At 50.2% G+C, this 20,368-nt stretch overlaps 1 protein-coding gene across 1 annotated transcript; it reads right to left on the bottom strand.

Moving 5' to 3' along the window:
• Positions 1–775: 775 nt before the first annotated feature.
• LOC119950449 (pre-mRNA-splicing factor ISY1 homolog) lies at positions 776–12,156 on the bottom strand. Its single transcript, XM_038772847.1, has 11 exons — positions 12,117–12,156; positions 9,464–9,486; positions 8,729–8,780; positions 7,970–8,035; positions 7,039–7,081; positions 6,419–6,531; positions 4,814–4,931; positions 3,281–3,403; positions 2,329–2,432; positions 1,800–1,886; positions 776–1,190 (listed from the first exon to the last, which is right to left on the bottom strand). The coding sequence occupies exons 1-11, from the start codon at positions 12,117–12,119 to the stop codon at positions 1,083–1,085; spliced, it is 840 nt and encodes a 279-aa protein (XP_038628775.1). The 5' UTR covers positions 12,120–12,156; the 3' UTR covers positions 776–1,082.
• Positions 12,157–20,368: the final 8,212 nt, after the last annotated feature.

The following is a 20,368-nucleotide window of genomic DNA, read 5'->3' as shown; positions in this document are numbered from 1 at the left end:
ATCAGGTTGTCCCACAGGGGGCTCACAGTCTTAATCCCCATTTTACAGATGAAGGAACTGAGGCACAGAGAAGTGAAGTGACTTGCCCAAGGTCACACAGCTGACAACTGGCGGAGCCAGGATTTGAACCCATGACTTCTGACTCCAAAGCCTGTGCTCTTCCACTGAGCCACGCTGCACACACTACCATATCCGACAATTACTCTCCCCCGCCACCACTTCAAAGCCTTATTGAAGGCCCATCTCCTCCAAGAGGCCTTCCCAGACTAAGCCCCACTTTTCCTCATCTCCCACTCCCTTCTGCATCACCCTGCCTTGCTCCCTTCACTCTTCCCACCTCCCAGCCCCACAGCACTTATGTACATATCTGTAATTTTATTTAGATGCATATTGAGGCACGTGTAGTGTATCTCTTCTCCCCCCCGGCCCCAGTCTAGACTGTAAGCTCATTGTGGGCAGAGGTCACTGTTTATTGATGCACTGTACTTTCCAAAGTGTTTAGTACAGTGCTCTGCGCACCATAAGCACTCTAATACGATTAAATGACTGAAAAAAGTGTAAGCTTTGGATCATGAGCCTACTGTTGGGTAGGGACTGCCTCTACATGTTGCCAACTTGTACTTCCCAAGCGCTTAGTACAGTGCTCTGCACACAGTAAGCGCTCAATAAATACAACTGATTGATTGATTGATTGATTACTACCTCCTGCCCTCCCCAACCAAAAAAAGGACAATTGAGGAACACGGAACTTAAAGCACCTTGGGGCTTTGGGGTTTTTTTGCTTGGTTTTGTTTATTTTTTTACACAAAATACTTTCATTAAAAGCTTCTCCACGAGGATTAGATATTACAACCATCCAGAGCACAGCAGTTCCATGTATTCCCAAGGGTTTATAGAAAACGAGTTGCTGAAATGTTCAGCATGAGATAAGCCCAACCTGGCCAGAGCTGGGCCGAGCAGGGATCACACACGGCTGCGGCCTGCGTCCAGAATCCAAGTTTTGGCCAGCCGGCCGAGGGCTGGCGCTCCCGGGGGGAAGGCCGGGTGGATGGGACGCCAGACCCGCGGCCAGGAATACGGCATCAAAGCCCGAGCAGCTTTTTGGCTTCTTGACTTTGGGCCATGAGGGCTTCGCTGGCATACTTTTGGAGAAGCTCCATCTTCTTTCTGCGCACCAGAGCTTCCTCAACCTGCACGTACAAAGGTTTTGTCAGAGTATGGGCATGGGCTTTCTCCCGAGCCACACTGGCCACGGGATGAGGAGCAACCCCTCATTCCTCCCGCTGTCACCCAGAGCCACAGGGAGCAAGGTTTAGCCCACCTCAAGACTAGCCCCAGAAAGCTCGTTGTGGGCAGGGAATGGGTATACCAACTCCGTTATGGCGTACTCTCCCAAACGCTCAGCCTACAGTAAGCGCTCAATAAATGCCTCGGGGCCGACTGCTCCGGATAACACAGGCCCTGGTCTCCCGTTCCCTTCCCAGTCCGGGGTGGGGGGAGAAAGCAGCTAGGAGGAGGCACCCTTCAAACGCCCCCGATCCCCTCACGCCCAGAGAAGCGAGGACCTTGGTCCAAACCACGGAAGGAGGAGGCTGAAGAATGACAAGTAAGAAGGAAAGGGAGAGGAGGAGAAAAAGTGAGGGGGACTTGGGATCAGGGGGAGAGAGAAAAATCGGGGGGAGGGGGGATTGATTCTGACAGGCTCCAAGCATGATTCCCATGCCACGGGCGATAAATGAAAAGCGGAGGTGGGAGGGACAACCCTCATTTCTAGACCAGAAAATAATTCCTCATCTTACCTCTTGCTGTGACGGCACGGGGACGTGAGCGATAAACTTTTGCTCCCCCTCTTCCGCTTCCTTCTCCCTGCCACTCTCTTCGTCGGACTGCAAACGAAAAGGAGGCCAGGCGGGCCGTGAAGAAAGGGCAGGGGTCCCCAGCGGCTGGAGCTCAGAACCCAAGCCACCAGCTGCAGAAGCAAGACACCGCTGACACCCACCGTCTACGTCGTGCCTCCAATACCAGTGGTCGACATCGTTGTCAGAGTATTTACTGAGCACTTACCGTGTGCAGAGCGCCAAACTAAGGGCTGGGAAACAGCCCACGGCGGGGAGGGGGGATTAGACACGGACCCTGTTCCCCCAGGGGTTCACGATCTCCGACCAGAGCACGGTCAGCCCAAACCGGCGGCCGTGGGGCCGGCACCGGAGCCGCCCTCGACCGCCCGCTTCCTTCGTCGCGACTCCAGTCTCTGCCGCTTCTCGAGCCGAGGCGGATCCCGGGGGCTGGCAGCCCAAAGCATCGCCGACCCAACTCCCTCTGCCGTACCTCATCCTCGGGGACCGCGTAGATGTTGACTTCTTCTTCCTCCTCTTCCTTGTCACCTCTCGCTTCTCTTTCCGCTTTCCATTTTTCCACGGCTTCTGCAATGACTGAGAAGGGGGATGGAGAATCCAATCGATCCATCATTGGCATTTACAGAGCGCTTCCTGCGCACAGAGCCCTACATCAAGCTCTGCCCTACTCTCTGTAGATTTTCGAGCGCCACCCGCCCCCTCCCTCGTCGCCGTCCAGGCGGGCCGTCGGCTATCGTTTCTCCCCCGACCCCCCACAACCTAGGTTCTCCGTCCTGAAGTCTCGGCCCCGAGGCTCGTCTGGCACACCAGACGGGAGACTCCAGGAGAGCACATTTCAGGAGGAGTCCGGGTACCGCTCCGGTCAGCGAGAGGACAGGATGCTATTCCGAGCACGCCCCGGGAAAACGTCAACTGGCGCTCGCGGGTCACGGGTGTCCATCCGCGGGAGACAACTGTGGCAGGGACAACAGAGCTCCCATTTCACCACCAGAACCTGGCCCTGGCTTGAATGGCACTGGGGCCAAAAGGGAGTCTGATGGAAGGGCGAGGAAGAAGCCTGGTCCCGGAACCCTCTCCTTTTCCGGGAACCACAGTTCTCAGCATCCTCTGGGAGATCAGAATCTCCCAGGAAAGGGAAGACCGTGGCTCGAGAACAATTTGGGTTGGGCGCCGGCCTTCGATCGTCCCTTAAGATACTCCTTCGGATCTCATTTTACCCTGCTGCTCCCCAGACATTTTTCTCCATGGATTTCTGTGTATTAAACAGCCCAGAAACCTCTCCTGCTCGAAAAGGCAATGTTTCCAGGGAGCAAACGGCCACCTCAGAGAACCTGTGCACGGAGCGGCTTTGCTTGGCAGCTGGCAATGCACTGAAAAATTACAATTCAAACAAAAAAAGAAGAAAAGGAAACCTAGCCGCTCACCTTTCTCTTCCTGCTCCTGTTCCAGGGGCTCCAAAACGCCATCATCCTCATCCCGATAGCCATAGTACTCGGCATCGATGGCCCTCATGAGCTCAGCTCGCGTCTTCCGGGGGGGAGGGAGAGCTGAGGGAACACACGACCATTTCATGCCAGGCCGCCCAGGCGGACGCGGTGAACGTCCCGGGGCACGTTTTCCTCGGCGCAGGTGGGTTCAGCGAGGGCCCTTTCGGGGACCCGAGTGGCCTTCAGAAACCCAACACCGGACCTTTGGTGACCCAGGAATGCTTCGTACATTAACTGGCCTGATACCCGCACATTTGTTCATTCTAAGGTGTTCTTCGATTGCCACTTTCTAATGGAATTGAATTACCCCTTGTGCAGCGGCACGGTCTAATGGAAAGAGCCCGGGCCAGGGATGCAGAGGACCCGGGTTCTCATTCTGGCTCCACCACTTGCCTGCCAAGTGACTTTGGGCAAATCATTTCACTTCTCTCTCTGTCCTCCCCCTCCTCAGACTGCGAACCTAAGTGTGGGACGGGGGGGGACCGTGTCTGACCGAATCATCATGTATCTACCCCGGCGCTTAGACAATAACCATACTGGTATTTGTTAAGATGAGCTTCAGCACGCTTAAATTAGTTAACCCATGGAAGTACTCATGGCTTCCCACAGTGCTCCTGTACACATCCTCCACACCCGCTCACTGAAGCCCTAGCTTATGGAACCTCTCCCCTCCTCCTCCTTCCTCCAAAATGATCGAGGCCTCGTCTACTAACTCGCTGGTCCTCCAAGCGCTTACGTCGCTTTGCGCGCGGCAGGCGCTCAGTGACGACTAGTGCTTGACTGCTGCGAATCGCTGCAGAATGCATGTACCCCATGGTCTGAGACGCGCTGCAATCTCATTATTGATGACACCGGGAATACGCAAGCAAAGGTTTTGAGTCCCGGGAAAACGACTCGGAACCTCGACGACAGGAACTTCGCTTGTGCAAACTGACCGGGTACGAATGTCAAGAATGAGAACTAACGAGAGCAAGGGCGAGAGAGCGATCGAGAGAGAGAGATTGGGGGTTGTGGGGGGAACTGGCTGTAACACTATAGAAGAGTACGGGCTCTACAGGAGTCCAGACAAAAAGGCAAGAAAAAGGATTTGGGGGAAAATCAATTCAGAGCAGAGCACTTGGCCATCCGGCTCCTGGGCCGGGCCCGGTCCCCTCCGCGCCACGTCACCCAGCTGTCACTGCTGCCGCCCGGGGAAGCTCCATCCTGCCCTACTGCTCAGCTCTACTAACCCGAGTCTCTCTGCCCTTCCATGGCCTCCTTGCTGTCAGGTCAGCCACCACAGCTCCCTCCATTCCCCACCCCAACTGGCCGCCCCCAGCCCGCTCCCGGGGCACAGCCTGGAAGGGACCCTTGCTAACCACTCAGTGGCAGGATGATCCCGACCTGCAGGTTGAGACACGCGGGTCGCTAGCCTACGAAGACACGGCGGGATCATCCGCCTTTGGCAAGTTGCCCGACAATACTACTTACGTTCTTTTTCGAAGAGCTCCCTGACACCTGGTAAGTCTTTAGCCGCTCCGAAGTACTTGTAACCCCGGTTGCCAGGAACTTCTTTGCCTTCGTGATCTAGCATCTTCGGACCAACTTTCTTGAAAAAAATAACAAGGAAGAGGTATTGGCAGGACTCTGCAGAAGTGGGGCCGGACCTCGGGGGCGCGATCCCCTGAAACGTAGTCGCGGCTCTAACTCCGGCTAAGGTGTCGGGGCCGAGTCCGCATCGAGATGCCTGTGAGCCTGTGAGGATGGAGAAATGCTAGTGTCTACGTACTGCCCCAGGTCCGAATTGTGGTAGCATTTATTCGGCACTTACTACGTGCCCAGCACTGTTCTAAGCACTGGGGTAGATACCAGTTCATCAAGTCGGACACACTTCCCATCTAAGTAGGAGGGAGACGAAAAAGTGAATCCTCACTTTACAGAGGAAACTGAGGCCCAGAGAAGTGAAGTGACTTGACCAAGGCCACACAGCAGACAAGCAGCAGAGCTGGGATGAGAATCCAGGCCTCTGACTCCTGGGCCTGTGCTTCTTTTTTTTTTTTTCTTTTTCTTTTGGGGCGGGGGGGAAGGGATTTGTTCAACACTATGTGCCAGGCACTGTACTAAGCGCTGGGGTAGATACAAGCTATCCAGTTTGGACACAGTCCGTGTCTCACAGGGGGCTCACGGTCTTAATCCCCATTTTACAGATGAGGTAACTGAGGCCCAGTGAAATGACTTGCCCAAGGCCACGTGGCAGACAAGTGGCGGAGCTGGGATTAGAATAATGATGGTATTAAGTGCTTACTATGTGCCAAGCACTGTTCTAAGCACTGCGGAAGATACAATCTAATAATAATAATAATGATAATAATGGCATTTGTTAAGTGTTTACTATATGCAAAGCACTGTTCTAAGTTGATCAGGTTGTCCCACATGGGGCTCGCAGTCTTAATCCCCATTTTACAGATGAGGCAATTGAGGCCCAGAGAAGTTAAGTGGCTTGCCCAAGGTCACACGGCTGACAAGTGGCAGAGCCGGGATTCGAACCCATGACCTCTGACTCCCAAGCCCGCGCTCTTTCCACTGAGCCACGCCGCTCCTCTATCAGACCGGACAAAGCCCTGTCCCACATGGGGCACACAGTCTTCATCCCCATTTTACAGAGGAGGTAACTGTGGCCCGGAGAAGTGAAGTGACTCGTCCAAGGTCACACGGCAGACAGGCGGTGGAGACGGGATTCGAACCCAGGTCTTTCTGACTCCCAGAAAGACTGGGCTCTATCTACCCAGGTGCTTCTGATTCCCAGGCCAGTGTTCTACCCACTAGGCCATGCTACTACTCCCCTTCTCGATTTTACTTATCCTGCCCTTATCCCAGTATTTACCACAGAGTAGGCAGTCAATAAACACCAGAAATAAACACAATAAATAAGCGAGGCTTTTGCATTGTACTTAGACAAGACACGCTTCCAAAATCAGATTCAGAATGCGCTGTGAGGGGGATAACTGTTAGACTCCACTTATCCCTAGCACTTTCCTTTCACAGGTAACACGTACTTTTCAATAGATAGCAATTAATATTTCTTTCAATACTTACTCCGTAGTCGGGGCCCCCTAGTTCCTTTATCCGGACTTCCCAATGTCCCTTCTCTCTTAAGAGTTTGTTTATTTCGTCATTCAGGTCACGAATTCTGAATTCACCCAAACCAGCTGAAGATGAAAACAAGAGCCTCGGTTACAAAGACTACTGTTTCCCCCCGCTCTGCCTGCTGGCGAGAATGCCCTTATTTGCTCACCGCATCTGGGAAACTGGGGAAAATGAACTGTTAAAATAAAAAAACAACCCTGCCTGTGCCATCCTCTCTCCAGGGAGAGGAGGGGAGGGGCTGGGCGGCAATCTTCTACTAAGGACACTGAGGACCGAATCACAGAATAGCCCTGGGCCGCAAAACGGCAAGAAAAATCTTTGCTCGGTGGAAAAGATTTCCTGGTCATAAACCTGTAAAATGCAAAAAAGAAAAAAAAAAGAGAGATTGAGAAGGAGAGGCCAGAGAGAGGAGGGGGAACCAGGAGAGGACAGTGTCAGCGAAGCCGAGGTTGGATAATGTTTCCAGGAGAAGGGGATGGGCCACAATGTGAAGGCACTACAATAGGGAATTTGCACTCTTGTTGCTGAGCTGGTGAATGGAACACACGCAATAACAAAAAGAAGCTTACCATTTTGAATCTGAGCAACCTTTTTGGAGATTTCCCCAATAATCTGTAAAACAATTTGTGCACAATTTTTATCATTTTATTCAGGAGGCCTTCCCAGACTGAGCCCCTTCCTTCCTCTCCCCCTCGTCCCCCTCTCCATCCCCCCCATCTTACCTCCTTCCCTTCCCCACAGCACCTGTATATATGTATATATGTTTGTACATATTTTTACTCTATTTATTTATTTATTTTATTTGTACATATCTATTCTATTTATTTTATTTTGTTAGTATGTTTGGTTTTGTTCTGTCTCCCCCTTTTAGACTGTGAGCCCACTGTTGGGTAGGGACTGTCTCTATATGTTGCCAATTTGTACTTCCCAAGCGCTTAGTACAGTGCTCTGCACATAGTAAGCGCTCAATAAATACGATTGATGATGATGATGATGATGATCATTCCTCTCTGCTGTTCATTACTCAAGACTGCCAAGAAATAATCGCCCCTTTCACTCTGGGGATTACCCTTTTAGGAAGACTGAAGAATTGACAAAAACGCTCCTAAAATTCCAGAAAACTTTAGGGACGCTTTTCTACCCACATCCCAGTGCTTCTCGGGTTCCCTTTGCCTCCTCTTCTCTCCCCTCCCCTGGCATCCCTGACAGTCACACGGGTCTGGACACAATTGGCGTTTAGTTCAGAAGAAATGAAGAGTCACGGTAACTCAATAGAAAGAATACCCAGAGTTTTACATGTACATATCTACATCGAGAGAGACAGGCACATCGATGGGTGACATGGAGAGAGGAAGGAAGGGTGTGCTACGGGTACCTCACCAGCCCAAAGGGAAATAAAACGTCTGTCATCTTACAATAAGCAGCACTGTCATAACGCATTCAACTTTCCCACCGCTAACTTGGATCCTTGTCCCCCAGCCCCTTTCCCACCCCACCCACCTGTCGTCTCCACTTCTCGGCTTTCGGCAGCTCGTTGCACTCTGAGGCCAGAAAAGGTCTCCGCTCCTGCGGATCAGAAAAGACGCATCCTGACAGGTTCCGCAACCTCCCGAAAACCCAGCCCCCTGGGTCGGTTCCAACTCAAACCCACGGAACTACCCGCTCCGTGCCGGGCTCAAACCGACTTGGCCCTTCTCCCTCGCCCTGTAGGGCCCCATCGTCTGTTCCGTATGGCACCTTGGATCAGTCTGGCCCTGCCCTTCTCCTCACCACCTCTCCCGGTTCCTCCCACCCCAACCCTTTCGGTCTTTTCCCTTCTTCTTCCCTCTGGGGCTGCTACTCCTTTCCCAGTGGAGCCCTTGGCCTCCCTCGCCCGTTCTGCGCTCCATCTTTGCTTCGGGCCGTCCCTGCGCCCTTGGGAAGAACAGACGCCTGCAGCAGGTCCGCTCACGTCCATTCGCCCGGACCGTGGTCCAAGGATAACTATTACTGCTACAGGAAGTCAGGGTGCCGCCGGCCAGTCTGCATTGGAATTCTGCCAAAATTGGCTTTTCTGAGACACTTGGTCCAAAAAGGGCCTTGAGCCACTATTCCTTCCAAATGCAATGGCTCGCCAGGATTCAAGCGCGCAGACCCAGAGGGGCTTGCAAGTGCCTGCTTCTCCCCCAGCCGGCCGCAGTCCCCGCCTCAAGAGGGATGGCTCATCTCACTCCAGGTTCTTGAAAGTTACAAGATAAATACGTCAAAATGGGAACGTACCTTGACTCTGCCTTCCTCAAGCTGCGCCTGGCGAAACCTCGCCAAGGCCGTCCTAAAGGAGAGGAAAGGGGAGATCCGCTAGTTCGCAGAAGCTTGGGGTGCAGACTTTTCACGGGCCCCAGCCGCTGTTGCCGGGCCTCAAGCCTAGTCCGGGGGAGGACCGAAACCTGAGAAACTGCCCCATCCCACCCCAACCCACATGAAAACAGCCAGAGTCAGGCCGGGGCAGGTTCAGAGACCCACCGGGCCCCCCCGAAACACACTGCCTGGATTACTTTAAACTGACCAAACCCAGAAGAATGGCCAAACGCCATGCTAGGAACTGGGAGAGGGTGGGAGAAGGGCTTCGATCCAAAGCCCCATAGAAACAGAAAGACCTCCAGACTACTCTTTCCATCAAGCACCCCATTTAGCACATTTAGCACCCCATAGATGGTGTCCACGAAAAGACACCATTTTCAATAAAGGGCTCCCCTGGAGAAAACAGGGAGACGCAGCTGGACTGGGCTGGTGATAAAAACAAATTCCCACGGCTGGCTTGAGTCTCTACCAGAGGAAAGGGGCTAAATACCCGACCGGGTGGGGTTGCAGAGTTGGGGCGCGGGGCAGGGCAGGTGAAAACAAGGCCCCCACTTGCTAGCAGCTTGCATCCAAGAAAGGACATGCTAAACTCCAGGCCAGAAAGACACGGTGGAAATTTGACACAGCTTAGTTTCAAAACCAGTCGGTACTTACATGGCCTTTTCTGCATTTCGAGCCTAGAGGGGAGGAAACAAAATCTCAGTTTAAGCAGTTGTTTGGTTTTAGTGAAGTGGAAGTCTGGCAGAACTGAGAGGGAAACTTACTAAAGTTACATCTCCGCCAAGAGGCCTCTCCCAACTAAGCCCATATTTCCCCTCATCCCTCACCCTTCAGTGTCAACGATGCACTTGACTCTGTACCCTTTAAGCACTGATATTCAGAGTTCACCCTCAGCTCCACAGCTCAACAAATGCTACTGCTACTACTTTAAACTCTACTGATTCCTGCCCATAACGAGCTTACAGTCTAGAGGGAGACGATGGGGAGAGTTGGGGGGTTGGCCAGATACGAAAGGGGAGGGAGTCCCCGGCGGACGAAGGACGTGGGTGAGGGGTCTGAGGCGGTAAACGCAGTTCGGGGAGGAATGTGCCTGCTAATTCTGTCGTACTGTACTCTCCCAAGCGCTTAGTACAGTGCTCTGCACACAGTAAGCGCTCAATAAATACGATTGAATTCATTCCCCCTCCCAGCCCCAAAGCACTTATGTGAAGAAGCAGCGTTGCTCAGTGGCAAAGAGCCTGGGCTTTGGAGCCAGAGGTCATGGGTTCAAATCCCGGCTCCGCCAATTGTCAGCTGTGTGACTTTGGGCAAGTCACTTCACTTCTCTGTGCCTCAGTTACCTCATCTGTAAAATGGGGATTAAGACTGAGCCCTGCCGTGGGACAACCTGATCACCTTGTAACCTCCCCAGCGATTAGAACAGTGCTTTGCACATAGTAAACGCTTAAAAAATGGCTTTATTATTATTATTATGTACCTATCTGTAATTGATTTATTTACATAAATAAATCTCCCCCTCTAGACTTCAAGCTCGTTGTGGGCAGGGAATGTGCCTGCTTATTGAAATATTCCCCCTTCTAGACTGTGAGCCCGTTGTTGGGTAGGGACTGTCTCTGTTGCCGAATTGTACTTCCCAAGCGCTTGATCCAGTGCTCTGCACAGAGTAAGCGCTCAATAGATACGATTGATTGAATGAATAATAATGATGGTATTTGTTAAGCGCTTACTATGTGCAAAGCACTGTTCTAAGTGCTGGGAGGTTACAAGCGCTTAGAACAGTGCCAGCGCTTAGAACAGTGTTTCGCACATAGTAAGCGCTTAACAAATACTACCAATCAATCAATTGTATTTATTGAGCGCTTACTGTGTGCAGAGCACTGGACTAAGCGCTTGGGAAGTACAAGTTGGCAACATATAGAGACAGTCCCTACCCAACAGTGGGCTCACAGTCTAAAAGGGGGAGACGGAGAACAAAACCAAACATACTAACAAAATAAAATAAATAGAATAGATATGTACAAGTAAAATAGAGTAATAAATATATGCAAACATATATACAGGTGATATACACATATACAGGTGATATACATACATCATTATTATTATTATTACAAGGTGATCAGGTTGTCCCACGGGGGGCTCACAGTCTTAATCCCCCTTTTACAGATGAGGGAATCGAGGCCCCGAGAAGTGAAGTGACTTGCCCAGAGTCACACAGCTGACAAGTGGTGGAGCCGGGATTTGAACCCATGACCTCTGACTCCCAAGCCCGGGCTCTTTCCACTGAGCCACGCTGCTTCTCTGTACTCTCCCAAACGCTTAGTACCAGTGCTCTACTCGCTCAATAAATACAACTGAAATGAATAAACGCGTGTTGGGCAGAGGGGACAAGAGCTGGAACAGATCTGCCATATATATATATATATATATATAAAATACATACATACATACATATATATACATATACATACACATACATACATACATATACATATATACATACATATATATATATGTACAAACATATATACAGCACCTGTACGACTGTAAGACTGTGAGCCCCCCCTCCCTGCCATGGGACAACCTGATCACCTTGTAAACTCCCCAGCGCTTAGTACAGTGCTGTGCACATAGTAAGCGCTTAATAAATGCCACCATTATTATTATTATTATTACAGACTTAGTACTCTATTTTACGTGTACATATTTACTACTCTATTTTATTAATATGTTTTGTTTTGTTGTTTGTCTCCCCCTTCTAGACTGTGAGCCCGCTGTTGGGTAGGGACCATCTCTAGATGTTCATTCATTCAATCGTATTTATCAATAATAATAATAATGGCATTTCTTAAGCGCTTACTCTGTGCAAAGCACTGTTCTAAGCGCTGGGGAGGTGACAAGGTGATCAGGTGGTCCCACGGGGGGCTCACAGTCTTAAACCCCATTTCCCAGATGAGGGAACTGAGGCCCAGAGAAGTGAAGTGACTCGCCCAAAGTCACACAGCTGACAAGGGGCGGGGCCGGGGTTTGAACCCATGACCTCTGACCTCTTGCCACTACACCACGCTGCTTCGATTTATTCATTCATTCAATCGTATTTATTGAGCGCTTACTGTGTGTAGAGCACTGGACTAAGCGCTTGGAAAGTGCAGGTTGTGAGCCCGCTGTGGGGTAGGGACCATCTCTATATGTTGCCGACTTGGACTTCCCAAGCGCTTAGTACAGTGCTCCGCACACAGTCAGCGCTCAAAAAATACGAATGAATGAATGAATGAGGGGGAGCGTGGTTTCTGGGCGTCCAACTCACCATGGCGCCGGAGCTGCTTGTCCTGCTTCCGCCCTCAACGGGGCTCCGCCTCCCGGAAGTGACGACAGAGCCCCCTCTCCCGGAAGTGACGGCAGAGCCCCGGCGCCGGAAGCCGGCGTCCCGGAAGCGGAAGGGGCGGGGACACTGGGGAGGGCCGGCCGCGCGTGCGCAAATCTGCGGCTAGGGGAGGCCCAGAAGCGCGCGCGCGCCTGTGCGCGTGGCGGGTGGGGGAGGCGCATGCGCGCTGCGTCTGCTGCTCCTCGGGAATGGTCAGCGACCGTTTGTCCTTCCCTGCCGCCTCAGTCAGGATGGGAAAATCCGGCAGGAAAGCCACTGGGAACCACGGAGGGAGAGAACTGGGAACAGCGCTTTGCACATCATCATCATCATCATAATAATAATAACGATGGCATTTATTAGGCGCTTTTTTAATGGTATTTATTAAGCGCTTACTATGTGCCAAGCACTGTTCTAAGCGCTGGGGAGGTTACAAGGTGATCAGGTTGGCCCACGGGGGGCTCACAGTCTTCATCCCCATTTTACAGATGAGGGAACTGAGGCCCAGAGAAGTGACTTGCCCAAAGTCGCACAGCTGACAGTTGGCGGAGCCGGGATTTGAACCCATGACCTCGGACTCCAAAGCCCCGGCTCTTTCCACTGAGCCACGCTGCTTACTATGTGCAGAGCCTCAGTTGCCTCATCTGGAAAATGGGGATGAAGACTGAGCCCCACAGGGGACAGCCCGATCACCTTGTATATAATAATAATAATAACGATGGCATTTATTAAGTGCGTACTATGTGCAGAGCCTCAGTTGCCTCATCTGGAAAATGGGGATGAAGACTGAGCCCCACGGGGGACAACCCGATCACCTTGTATATAATAATAATAATGACGATGGCATTTGTTAAGCGCTTACTATGTGCACAGCCTCAGTTGCCTCATCTGGAAAATGGGGATGAAGACCGAGCCCCACGGGGGACAACCCGATCACCTTGTATATAATAATAATAATGATGGCATTTGTTAAGCGCTTACTATGTGCCAAGCACTGTTCTAAGCAGTGAGCACTGTTCTAAGCGCTTGTATCTCTCCCAGCGCTTAGAACAGTGCTTGGCACATAGTAAGCGCTTAACAAATGTCCTTATTATTATTATTATTTACACCCTGAAGGGCCCAGTTACCATTTCTGGAGCCGAGTCGGATTGCACTTAAACGTGGCTTAGCGGAAAGAGCCCGGGCTTGGGTTCTAATCCTGCTCCGCCACTTACCGGCTGCGTGACTTTGGGCAAGTCACTTAAATTCCCTGGGCCTCAGCTACCTCATCTGTAAAATGGGGATTGAGCGTCAACCCCACATGAGACAACTTGATTACCTGGGATCTACCCCATGCTTGGCATATAATAAGTGCTTAACAAATACTATTATTATTATAGACTATGAGATCATCGTGGGCAGGGAATGGATCGATCAACTCTGCTGTATTGTACTCTCCCAAGTGCTTAGTACAGTGCTCATATCCGGTATTGACACCTGCCTGTTTGTTTTGTTGTCTGTCTTCCCCTTCTATCATCATCAATCGTATTTATTGAGCGCTTACTATGTGCAGAGCACTGTACTAAGTGCTTGGGAAGTACTGATAATAATGGCATTTATTAAGCGCTTACTATGTGCAAAGCACTGTTCTAAGACCGTGAGCCTGTTGTGGGGTAGGGACCGTCTCTATATGTTGCCGATTTCTACTTCCCAAGCGCTTAGTACAGTGCTCTGCCCACAGTAAGCGCTCAATAAATACGATTGAATGAAGATCCAGGTAATTTTTTCCCCCCGATCATCTTCGTGGAGAGATATGATCCCATATTTGCGCACCTAGTTTAACACGTAGAGAAGCAGAGTGGCTCAGTGGAAACAGCCCAGGCTTGGGTTCTAATCCTGACTCCGGCACTATTTTTTTTTTTTTAATGGCATTTATTAAGCGCTTACTATGTGCAAAGCACTGTTCTAAGCGCTGGGGAGGTTACAAGGCGATCAGGTTGTCCCATGGGGGGCTCACAGACTTAATCCCCATTTTACAGATGAAGGAACTGAGGCCCAGAGAAGCTAAGTGACTTGCCCAAAGTCACACAGCTGACAATTGGTGGAGCCGCTGTGTGACTTTGGGCAAGTCACTTCACTTCTCTGTGCCTCAGTGACCTCATCTGTAAAATGGAGACGAAGACCGTGAGCCCCACGGGGGACAACCTGATAACCTTGTCTCTACCCCAGTGCTTAGAACAGTGCTTGGCACATAGTAAGCGCTTAACAAATACCCCCATCATCATCACCGTGGGCAGTTAGTACGAGTCCCCTCCCTTGGCTGTGAGCCCACTGTTGGGTAGGGACTGTCTCTATGTGTTGCCAATTTGTACTTCCCAAGCGCTTAGTACAGTGCTCTGCACATAGTAAGCGCTCAATAAATACGATTGATGATGATGATGATTAACTTCAGGTGGTAACCTTTGAGTAACACGGTTTAATCCCATGAACCCCATCTGAAATGCAATCGACCCAGGATTGAACTCATTTCCTTCTCCCCCTTCTAGACTGTGAGTCCACTGTTGGGTAGGGACCGTCTCTATATGTTGCCAACTTGGGCTTCCCAAGCGCTTAGTACAGTGCTCTGCACACAGTAAATGCTCAATAAATACGATTGAATGAATGAATGAATGAATTTCCATGTATTCCTATTCAAACCCTGTCCTCTCCCCGTCTTTCCCGTCCCTGTAGACAGCACCACCGTCCTCCCTGTCTCACAAGCCCATCACCTCGGTGTTATCCCTGGGACTGCCTCTATCTGTTGCCGAATTGCACTGTCCAAGCGCTTAGGGCCGTGCTCTGCACACAGTAAGCGCTCACTAAATACGACAACGGAATGACGGACTCATCTCTCCTTCAACCCACATATCCGGTGTCACCAAATCCCGTCGGTTCAACCTTCAACATCACTAAAATCCACCTTTTCCTCTCCATCCGAACCGTTATGTTAATCCAAACGCTTATCCCATCCTGCCTCGATTACTGTATCAGTCTTGCTGACCTTCCTTCCTTCCTCTCCCCCTCGTCCCCCTCTCCATCCCCCCCATCTTACCTCCTTCCCTTCCCCTCAGCACCTGTATATATGTATATATATTTGTACATATTTATTACTCTATTTTGCTTGTACATAGCTATCCTATTTATTTTATTTTGTTAGTATGTTTGGTTTTGTTCTCTGTCTCCCCCTTTTAGACTGTGAGCCCACTGTTGGGTAGGGACTGTCTCTAGATGTTGCCAATTTGTACTTCCCAAGCGCTTAGTACAGTGCTCTGCACATAGTAAGCGCTCAATAAATACGATTGATTGATTGATTGACCTCCCAGCCACCCGTCTCTCGTCCATCTTTCACTCCGCGGCCCAGATCATTCATCTGCAAACCCATTCAGTCCATGTTTTTAGACTGTGAGCCCACTGTTGGGTAGGGACTGTATATGTTGCCAACTTGTACTTCCCAAGCGCTTAGTACAGTGCTCTGCACACAGGAAGCGCTCAATAAATACAATTGATGATGATGATGATGATGATGTTTGCCCACTCTTCAAGGACCACCAGTGGGTGCCCATCAAGTAAAAACTCCTTTAAAGCACTGTCGCCTTGCCCACTCCTCCCTCACCTTCCTGATCTACTACTACTACTACTGATGATGGCATTTGTTAAGCGCCTACTATGTGCAAAGCACTGTTCTGAGCGCAAGATAATCAAGTTGTCCCACGGAGGGCTCACCGTCTTCATCCCCATTTAACCGATGAGGTAACTGAGGCCCAGAGAAGTTAAGTGACTTGCTCAAGGTCACACAGCTGACAATTGGCGGAGCCGGGATTTGAACCCATGACCTCGGACTCCAAAGCCCGGGCTCTTTCCACTGAGCCACGCTGCTTCTCTCCTACAACCCACCCTTCACTCTAATGCTCACCTTCGCACCATACCGCGATCTCATTTACCTCTCCTCCGACCCCTCGCTCACATCCCATCACATCACATCATATACCTGTATATATGTATATATGTTTGTACATATTTATTACTCTATTTATTTTACTTGTACATACCTATTCTATTTATTTTATTTTGTTAGTATGTTTGGTTTTGTTCTCTGTCTCCCCCTTTAGACTGTGAGCCCACTGTTGGGTAGGGACTGTCTCTATATGTTGCCAATTTGTACTTCCCAAGCGCTTAGTCCAGTGCTCTGCACACAGTAAGCGCTCAATAAATACGATTGATGATGATGATGATGATCCCCCTCTGATCTGGAAATCCCTCCCCCTTCATATCCAAATAGATTTCAAAGCTTTATTAAAAGCACGTGGCCTCCGAGAAACCTTCCCTAAGCCCTGATCACTTTGTATCCTCCCCAAGCGCTTAGAACAGTGCTTTGCACATAGTAAGTGCTTAACAAATGCCATTATTATTATTACAGGAAGCAATCAATAAATACGATTGATGATGATTAAGTACATACCCATAATTTTATGTTAACATCTGTCTCCCCATCTAAACTGTAAGCTCATTGTGAGCAGGGCCCATGTCTCCCAACCGTTGTGCTGTACTCTTCCAAGCACTTAATAAAGTGCTCTGCCCACAGTAAGCGCTCAATACAATCACATTTGAGTGATAGTAATAATGCTATTTGTTAAGTGCTTACTGTGGGCCAGGCACTGTAGGAAGCGCTGGGGTGAAGACAAGCACTTGAGAAGCAGCGTGGCTCGGTGGAAAGAGCCCGGGCTTTGGACTCGGAGGTTACGGGTTCAAATCCCATCTCCGCCAGCTGACTTTGGGCAAGTCACGTCACTTCTCTGTGCCTCAGCTACCTCATCTGGGAAATGGGGATTAAAACTGTGAGCCCCCCCCGTGGGACAACCTGATCCCTTGTAAGCTCCCCAGCGCTTAGAACAGTGCTTGGCACATAGTAAGAGCTTAACAAACACCATCATTATTATTACAAGCAGATCAGGTTGCCAACTTGTACTTCCCAAGCGCTTAGTACAGTGCTCTGCACACAATAAGGGCTCAATAAATATGATTGAATGAATGAATGAAGTTGGATGCAGTCCCTGTCCCAAATGGGGTTCAGTCTTAATCCCCATTTTACGGATGAGATAACTGAAGCCCAGAGAAGTGAAGTGACTTACCCAAGGTCACTCACCAGACACGTGGCAGAGTCAGGATTAGAACCCATGACCTTCTGACTTTCAGGCCCTTGCTCTATCCACTGCCTGGACCTGGCACAATAATAATATTGATGTTGGTATTAGGCGCTTACTATGTGCAAAGCACTGTTCTAAGCGCTAGGGAGGTTACAAGGTGATCAGCTTGTCCCACGGGGGGCTCACAATTTTAATCCCCATTTTACAGATGAGGTATCTGAGGCACAGAGAAGTGAAGCAGCGTGGCTCAGTGGAAAAAGCCCGGGCTTTGGAGTCAGAGGTCACGGGTTCAAATCCCAGCTCCACCACTTGTCAACTGTGTGACTTTGGGCAAGTCACTTAACTTCTCTGGGCCTCAGTTCCCTCATCTGTAAAATGGGGATGAAGACTGTGAGCCCCACGTGGGACAACCTGATCACCTTGTAAATTCCCCAGTGCTTAGAACAGTGCTCTGCACATAGTAAGCGCTTAATAAATGCCATTATTATTATTATTATGATTATTATTATTATTGAGTGAAGTGACTTGCCCAAAGTCACACAGCTGACAGTTGGCGGAGCCGCGATTTGAACCCATGACCTCTGACTCCAAAGCCCGGACTCTTTCCACTGAGCCACGCTGTGTAATAATAGTGATGGCATTTACTAAGCACTTACTATGTGCAAAGCACTGCTCTAAGCGCTGGGGAGGTCACAAGGTGATCAGGTTGTCCCATGGGGGGCTCACAGTCTTCATCCCCATTTTCCAGATGAGGTAACAGGCCCAGAGGAGTTAAGTGAGTCACACAGCTGACAGTTGGCGGAGCCGGAATTTGAACCCATGACCTCTGACTCCAAAGCCCGGGCTCTTTCCACTGAGCCACGCTGTATAATAATAATGATGGCATTTATTAAGCGCTATGTGCAAAGCACTGCTCTAAGCACTGGGGGGATTACAAGGTGATCAGGTTGTCCCGCGGGGGGCTCAGTCTTCATCCCCATTTTCCAGATGAGGTAACAGGCCCAGAGGAGTTAAGTGACTTGCCCAAGGTCACACAGCTGACAATTGGCGGAGCCGGGATTTGAACCCATGACCTCTGACTCCAAAGCCCGGGCTCCTTCCACTGAGCCACGCTGTATACACCCTCCCACCCACGATCTCACTTGCTCTTTGCTTTCTTACTATCAGCTTTAAAGCACTCAATCGCCTTGCCCCCTCCTACCCCACCTCGCTACTCTCCTACTAGAACAGTGCTTTGCACATAGTAAGCGCTTAATAAATGCCATTATTATCATTATTACGACAACCCAGCCCGCACTGTTCGCTCTTCTAATGCCAACCTACTCACTGTACCTCAGTCTCGTCTGTCTCAGGGTCAGCCTCCCTCTTCATGTAAGCTCAATATGGGCAGGGACTGTCTCTTGTTTATGGTTGTATTGGACTCTGCCAAGCCTTTAGTACAGTGCTGTGCACAAAGTAAGCACCCAAGACAATTGAATATTCAACAAATGATCACTACCCACTGTCAAAATCTTATTGAACCCACATCTCCTCCAAGAGGCCTTCCCTAAGCCCTCATTTCCTTCTCCCAGTCCCTCCTGAATCACCCCTATTTGCTTCCCTTATTCACCCCTCCCTGTCCCACACTTACACATTTATCCATAATTTATACTCATGTCTGTATCCCCCTCCAGACTGCAAGCTTGTTGTGGGCACGGAACATGCCTCCGAACTGTTTTTATTACATCGTACTCTCCCAAGTGCTTAGTACAGTGCTCTGCACACCGTAAGTACTCAATAAATACTATTGATCTTCAAACATGGGGTTATGGGGCAACAGGAGGCCGGACAGTGGACATGTTATCTCTAAAGGGGACCGAACCAGAGCAGGATCAGCCCAAAGACGGGCACCAGAACCAGGGTTGGAACTCACTTTGCCGTCTCCCGACGCTCAGTACAGTGCTCTGCTCCAGAAAGTGCTCCAGAAATACGATTGAATGAATGAAACGGCCTCTCCCCCGTTGCGACTGCCACCCTGCAGATGGCTACAGTTCACCCCAGCTACTATTCACCACCTCCCTAACCACTTGGTAAAGGACAATAAAGAAAAGGGACTTTTCCCTACCCAAACTTACACCTTTGATTGGGGTGGGGGCGGGTGTAAACGCAGCAATGTTTAGAAGAGATGCTTGACGATACAACTGATTTCAAGTTACCGCCCAAACTTCGAGGGTTTAAGGGCAATGCTCAACCCCACCCTCTCCCTTGGCTCTTCTGCTTACGAGACCAAAACAGCAACATCTAGTTTTTTAAAAGCAACAATTCCGAGGACCCAGTAGAGCCGTGGGGCCTGAAGTTATCCTTTGAGCCAAAAAATGGTGAAGAGGAGACGTTGGCTTTCTTTTGGAGGTTTGTGTTTTTTTTAAAAAAAAAAAAACAATCTGGGCTCTCTTCCATTAGCAACTTTGAAATTCCAGACTCAAAAGCTTCTGCAGCAGCCAAGCCAGATGGGTTAGGCTGGTCCTGAGGCATGTAGGCCCCCCTACAGCAGCAGCTCTTCCCCTTCCTCCCCCCACCCCACTTTGAGTGGATCCGACTTAAAGTGAGATCAGATAAACTAGAAAGAGCCTGGGTTTTCTTTCTGGGTAATAAGCAGCTACTTTGGCGCTTTTTGGCCTGGGCTGAGTTCTGGGGGCTTAGACTGGGAGCCCCATGTGGGGCAGGGGCTCTTGTCTGACCTGCTTTCCTGGATCTGCCTAAGCAGTTTAGTAAATGCTTTAACAAATACCAGTTCTCGAAAGTCTTTTCTCCACCTTCATCAACCCTATTTGACAAGACGGGAGAAACTATGGCCCAGAGAGGCTAGATGACTTGCTCACCGTCACGCAGTAGGCCTGGGGCGGAGCTACAATCTGAACCCAGGCTCATGTTCTTTCCACTAAGCTACGGTGGGAGGCCCAGGTTCGAGCCTGAGATCCTCTGCTGGCCTGCTTGGGCAAGTTTCTTAACTTCTCTGGGCCTCGCTATCCCCATTTTACAGGGAGAGACTACCTG

Source organism: Tachyglossus aculeatus, chromosome X1 (assembly GCF_015852505.1).
Source record: "Tachyglossus aculeatus isolate mTacAcu1 chromosome X1, mTacAcu1.pri, whole genome shotgun sequence".
Taxonomy (NCBI): Eukaryota; Metazoa; Chordata; class Mammalia; order Monotremata; family Tachyglossidae; genus Tachyglossus; species Tachyglossus aculeatus.
Note: the sequence above shows the minus strand (reverse complement) of the source record. Positions and strands in the feature narration are given on the sequence as shown.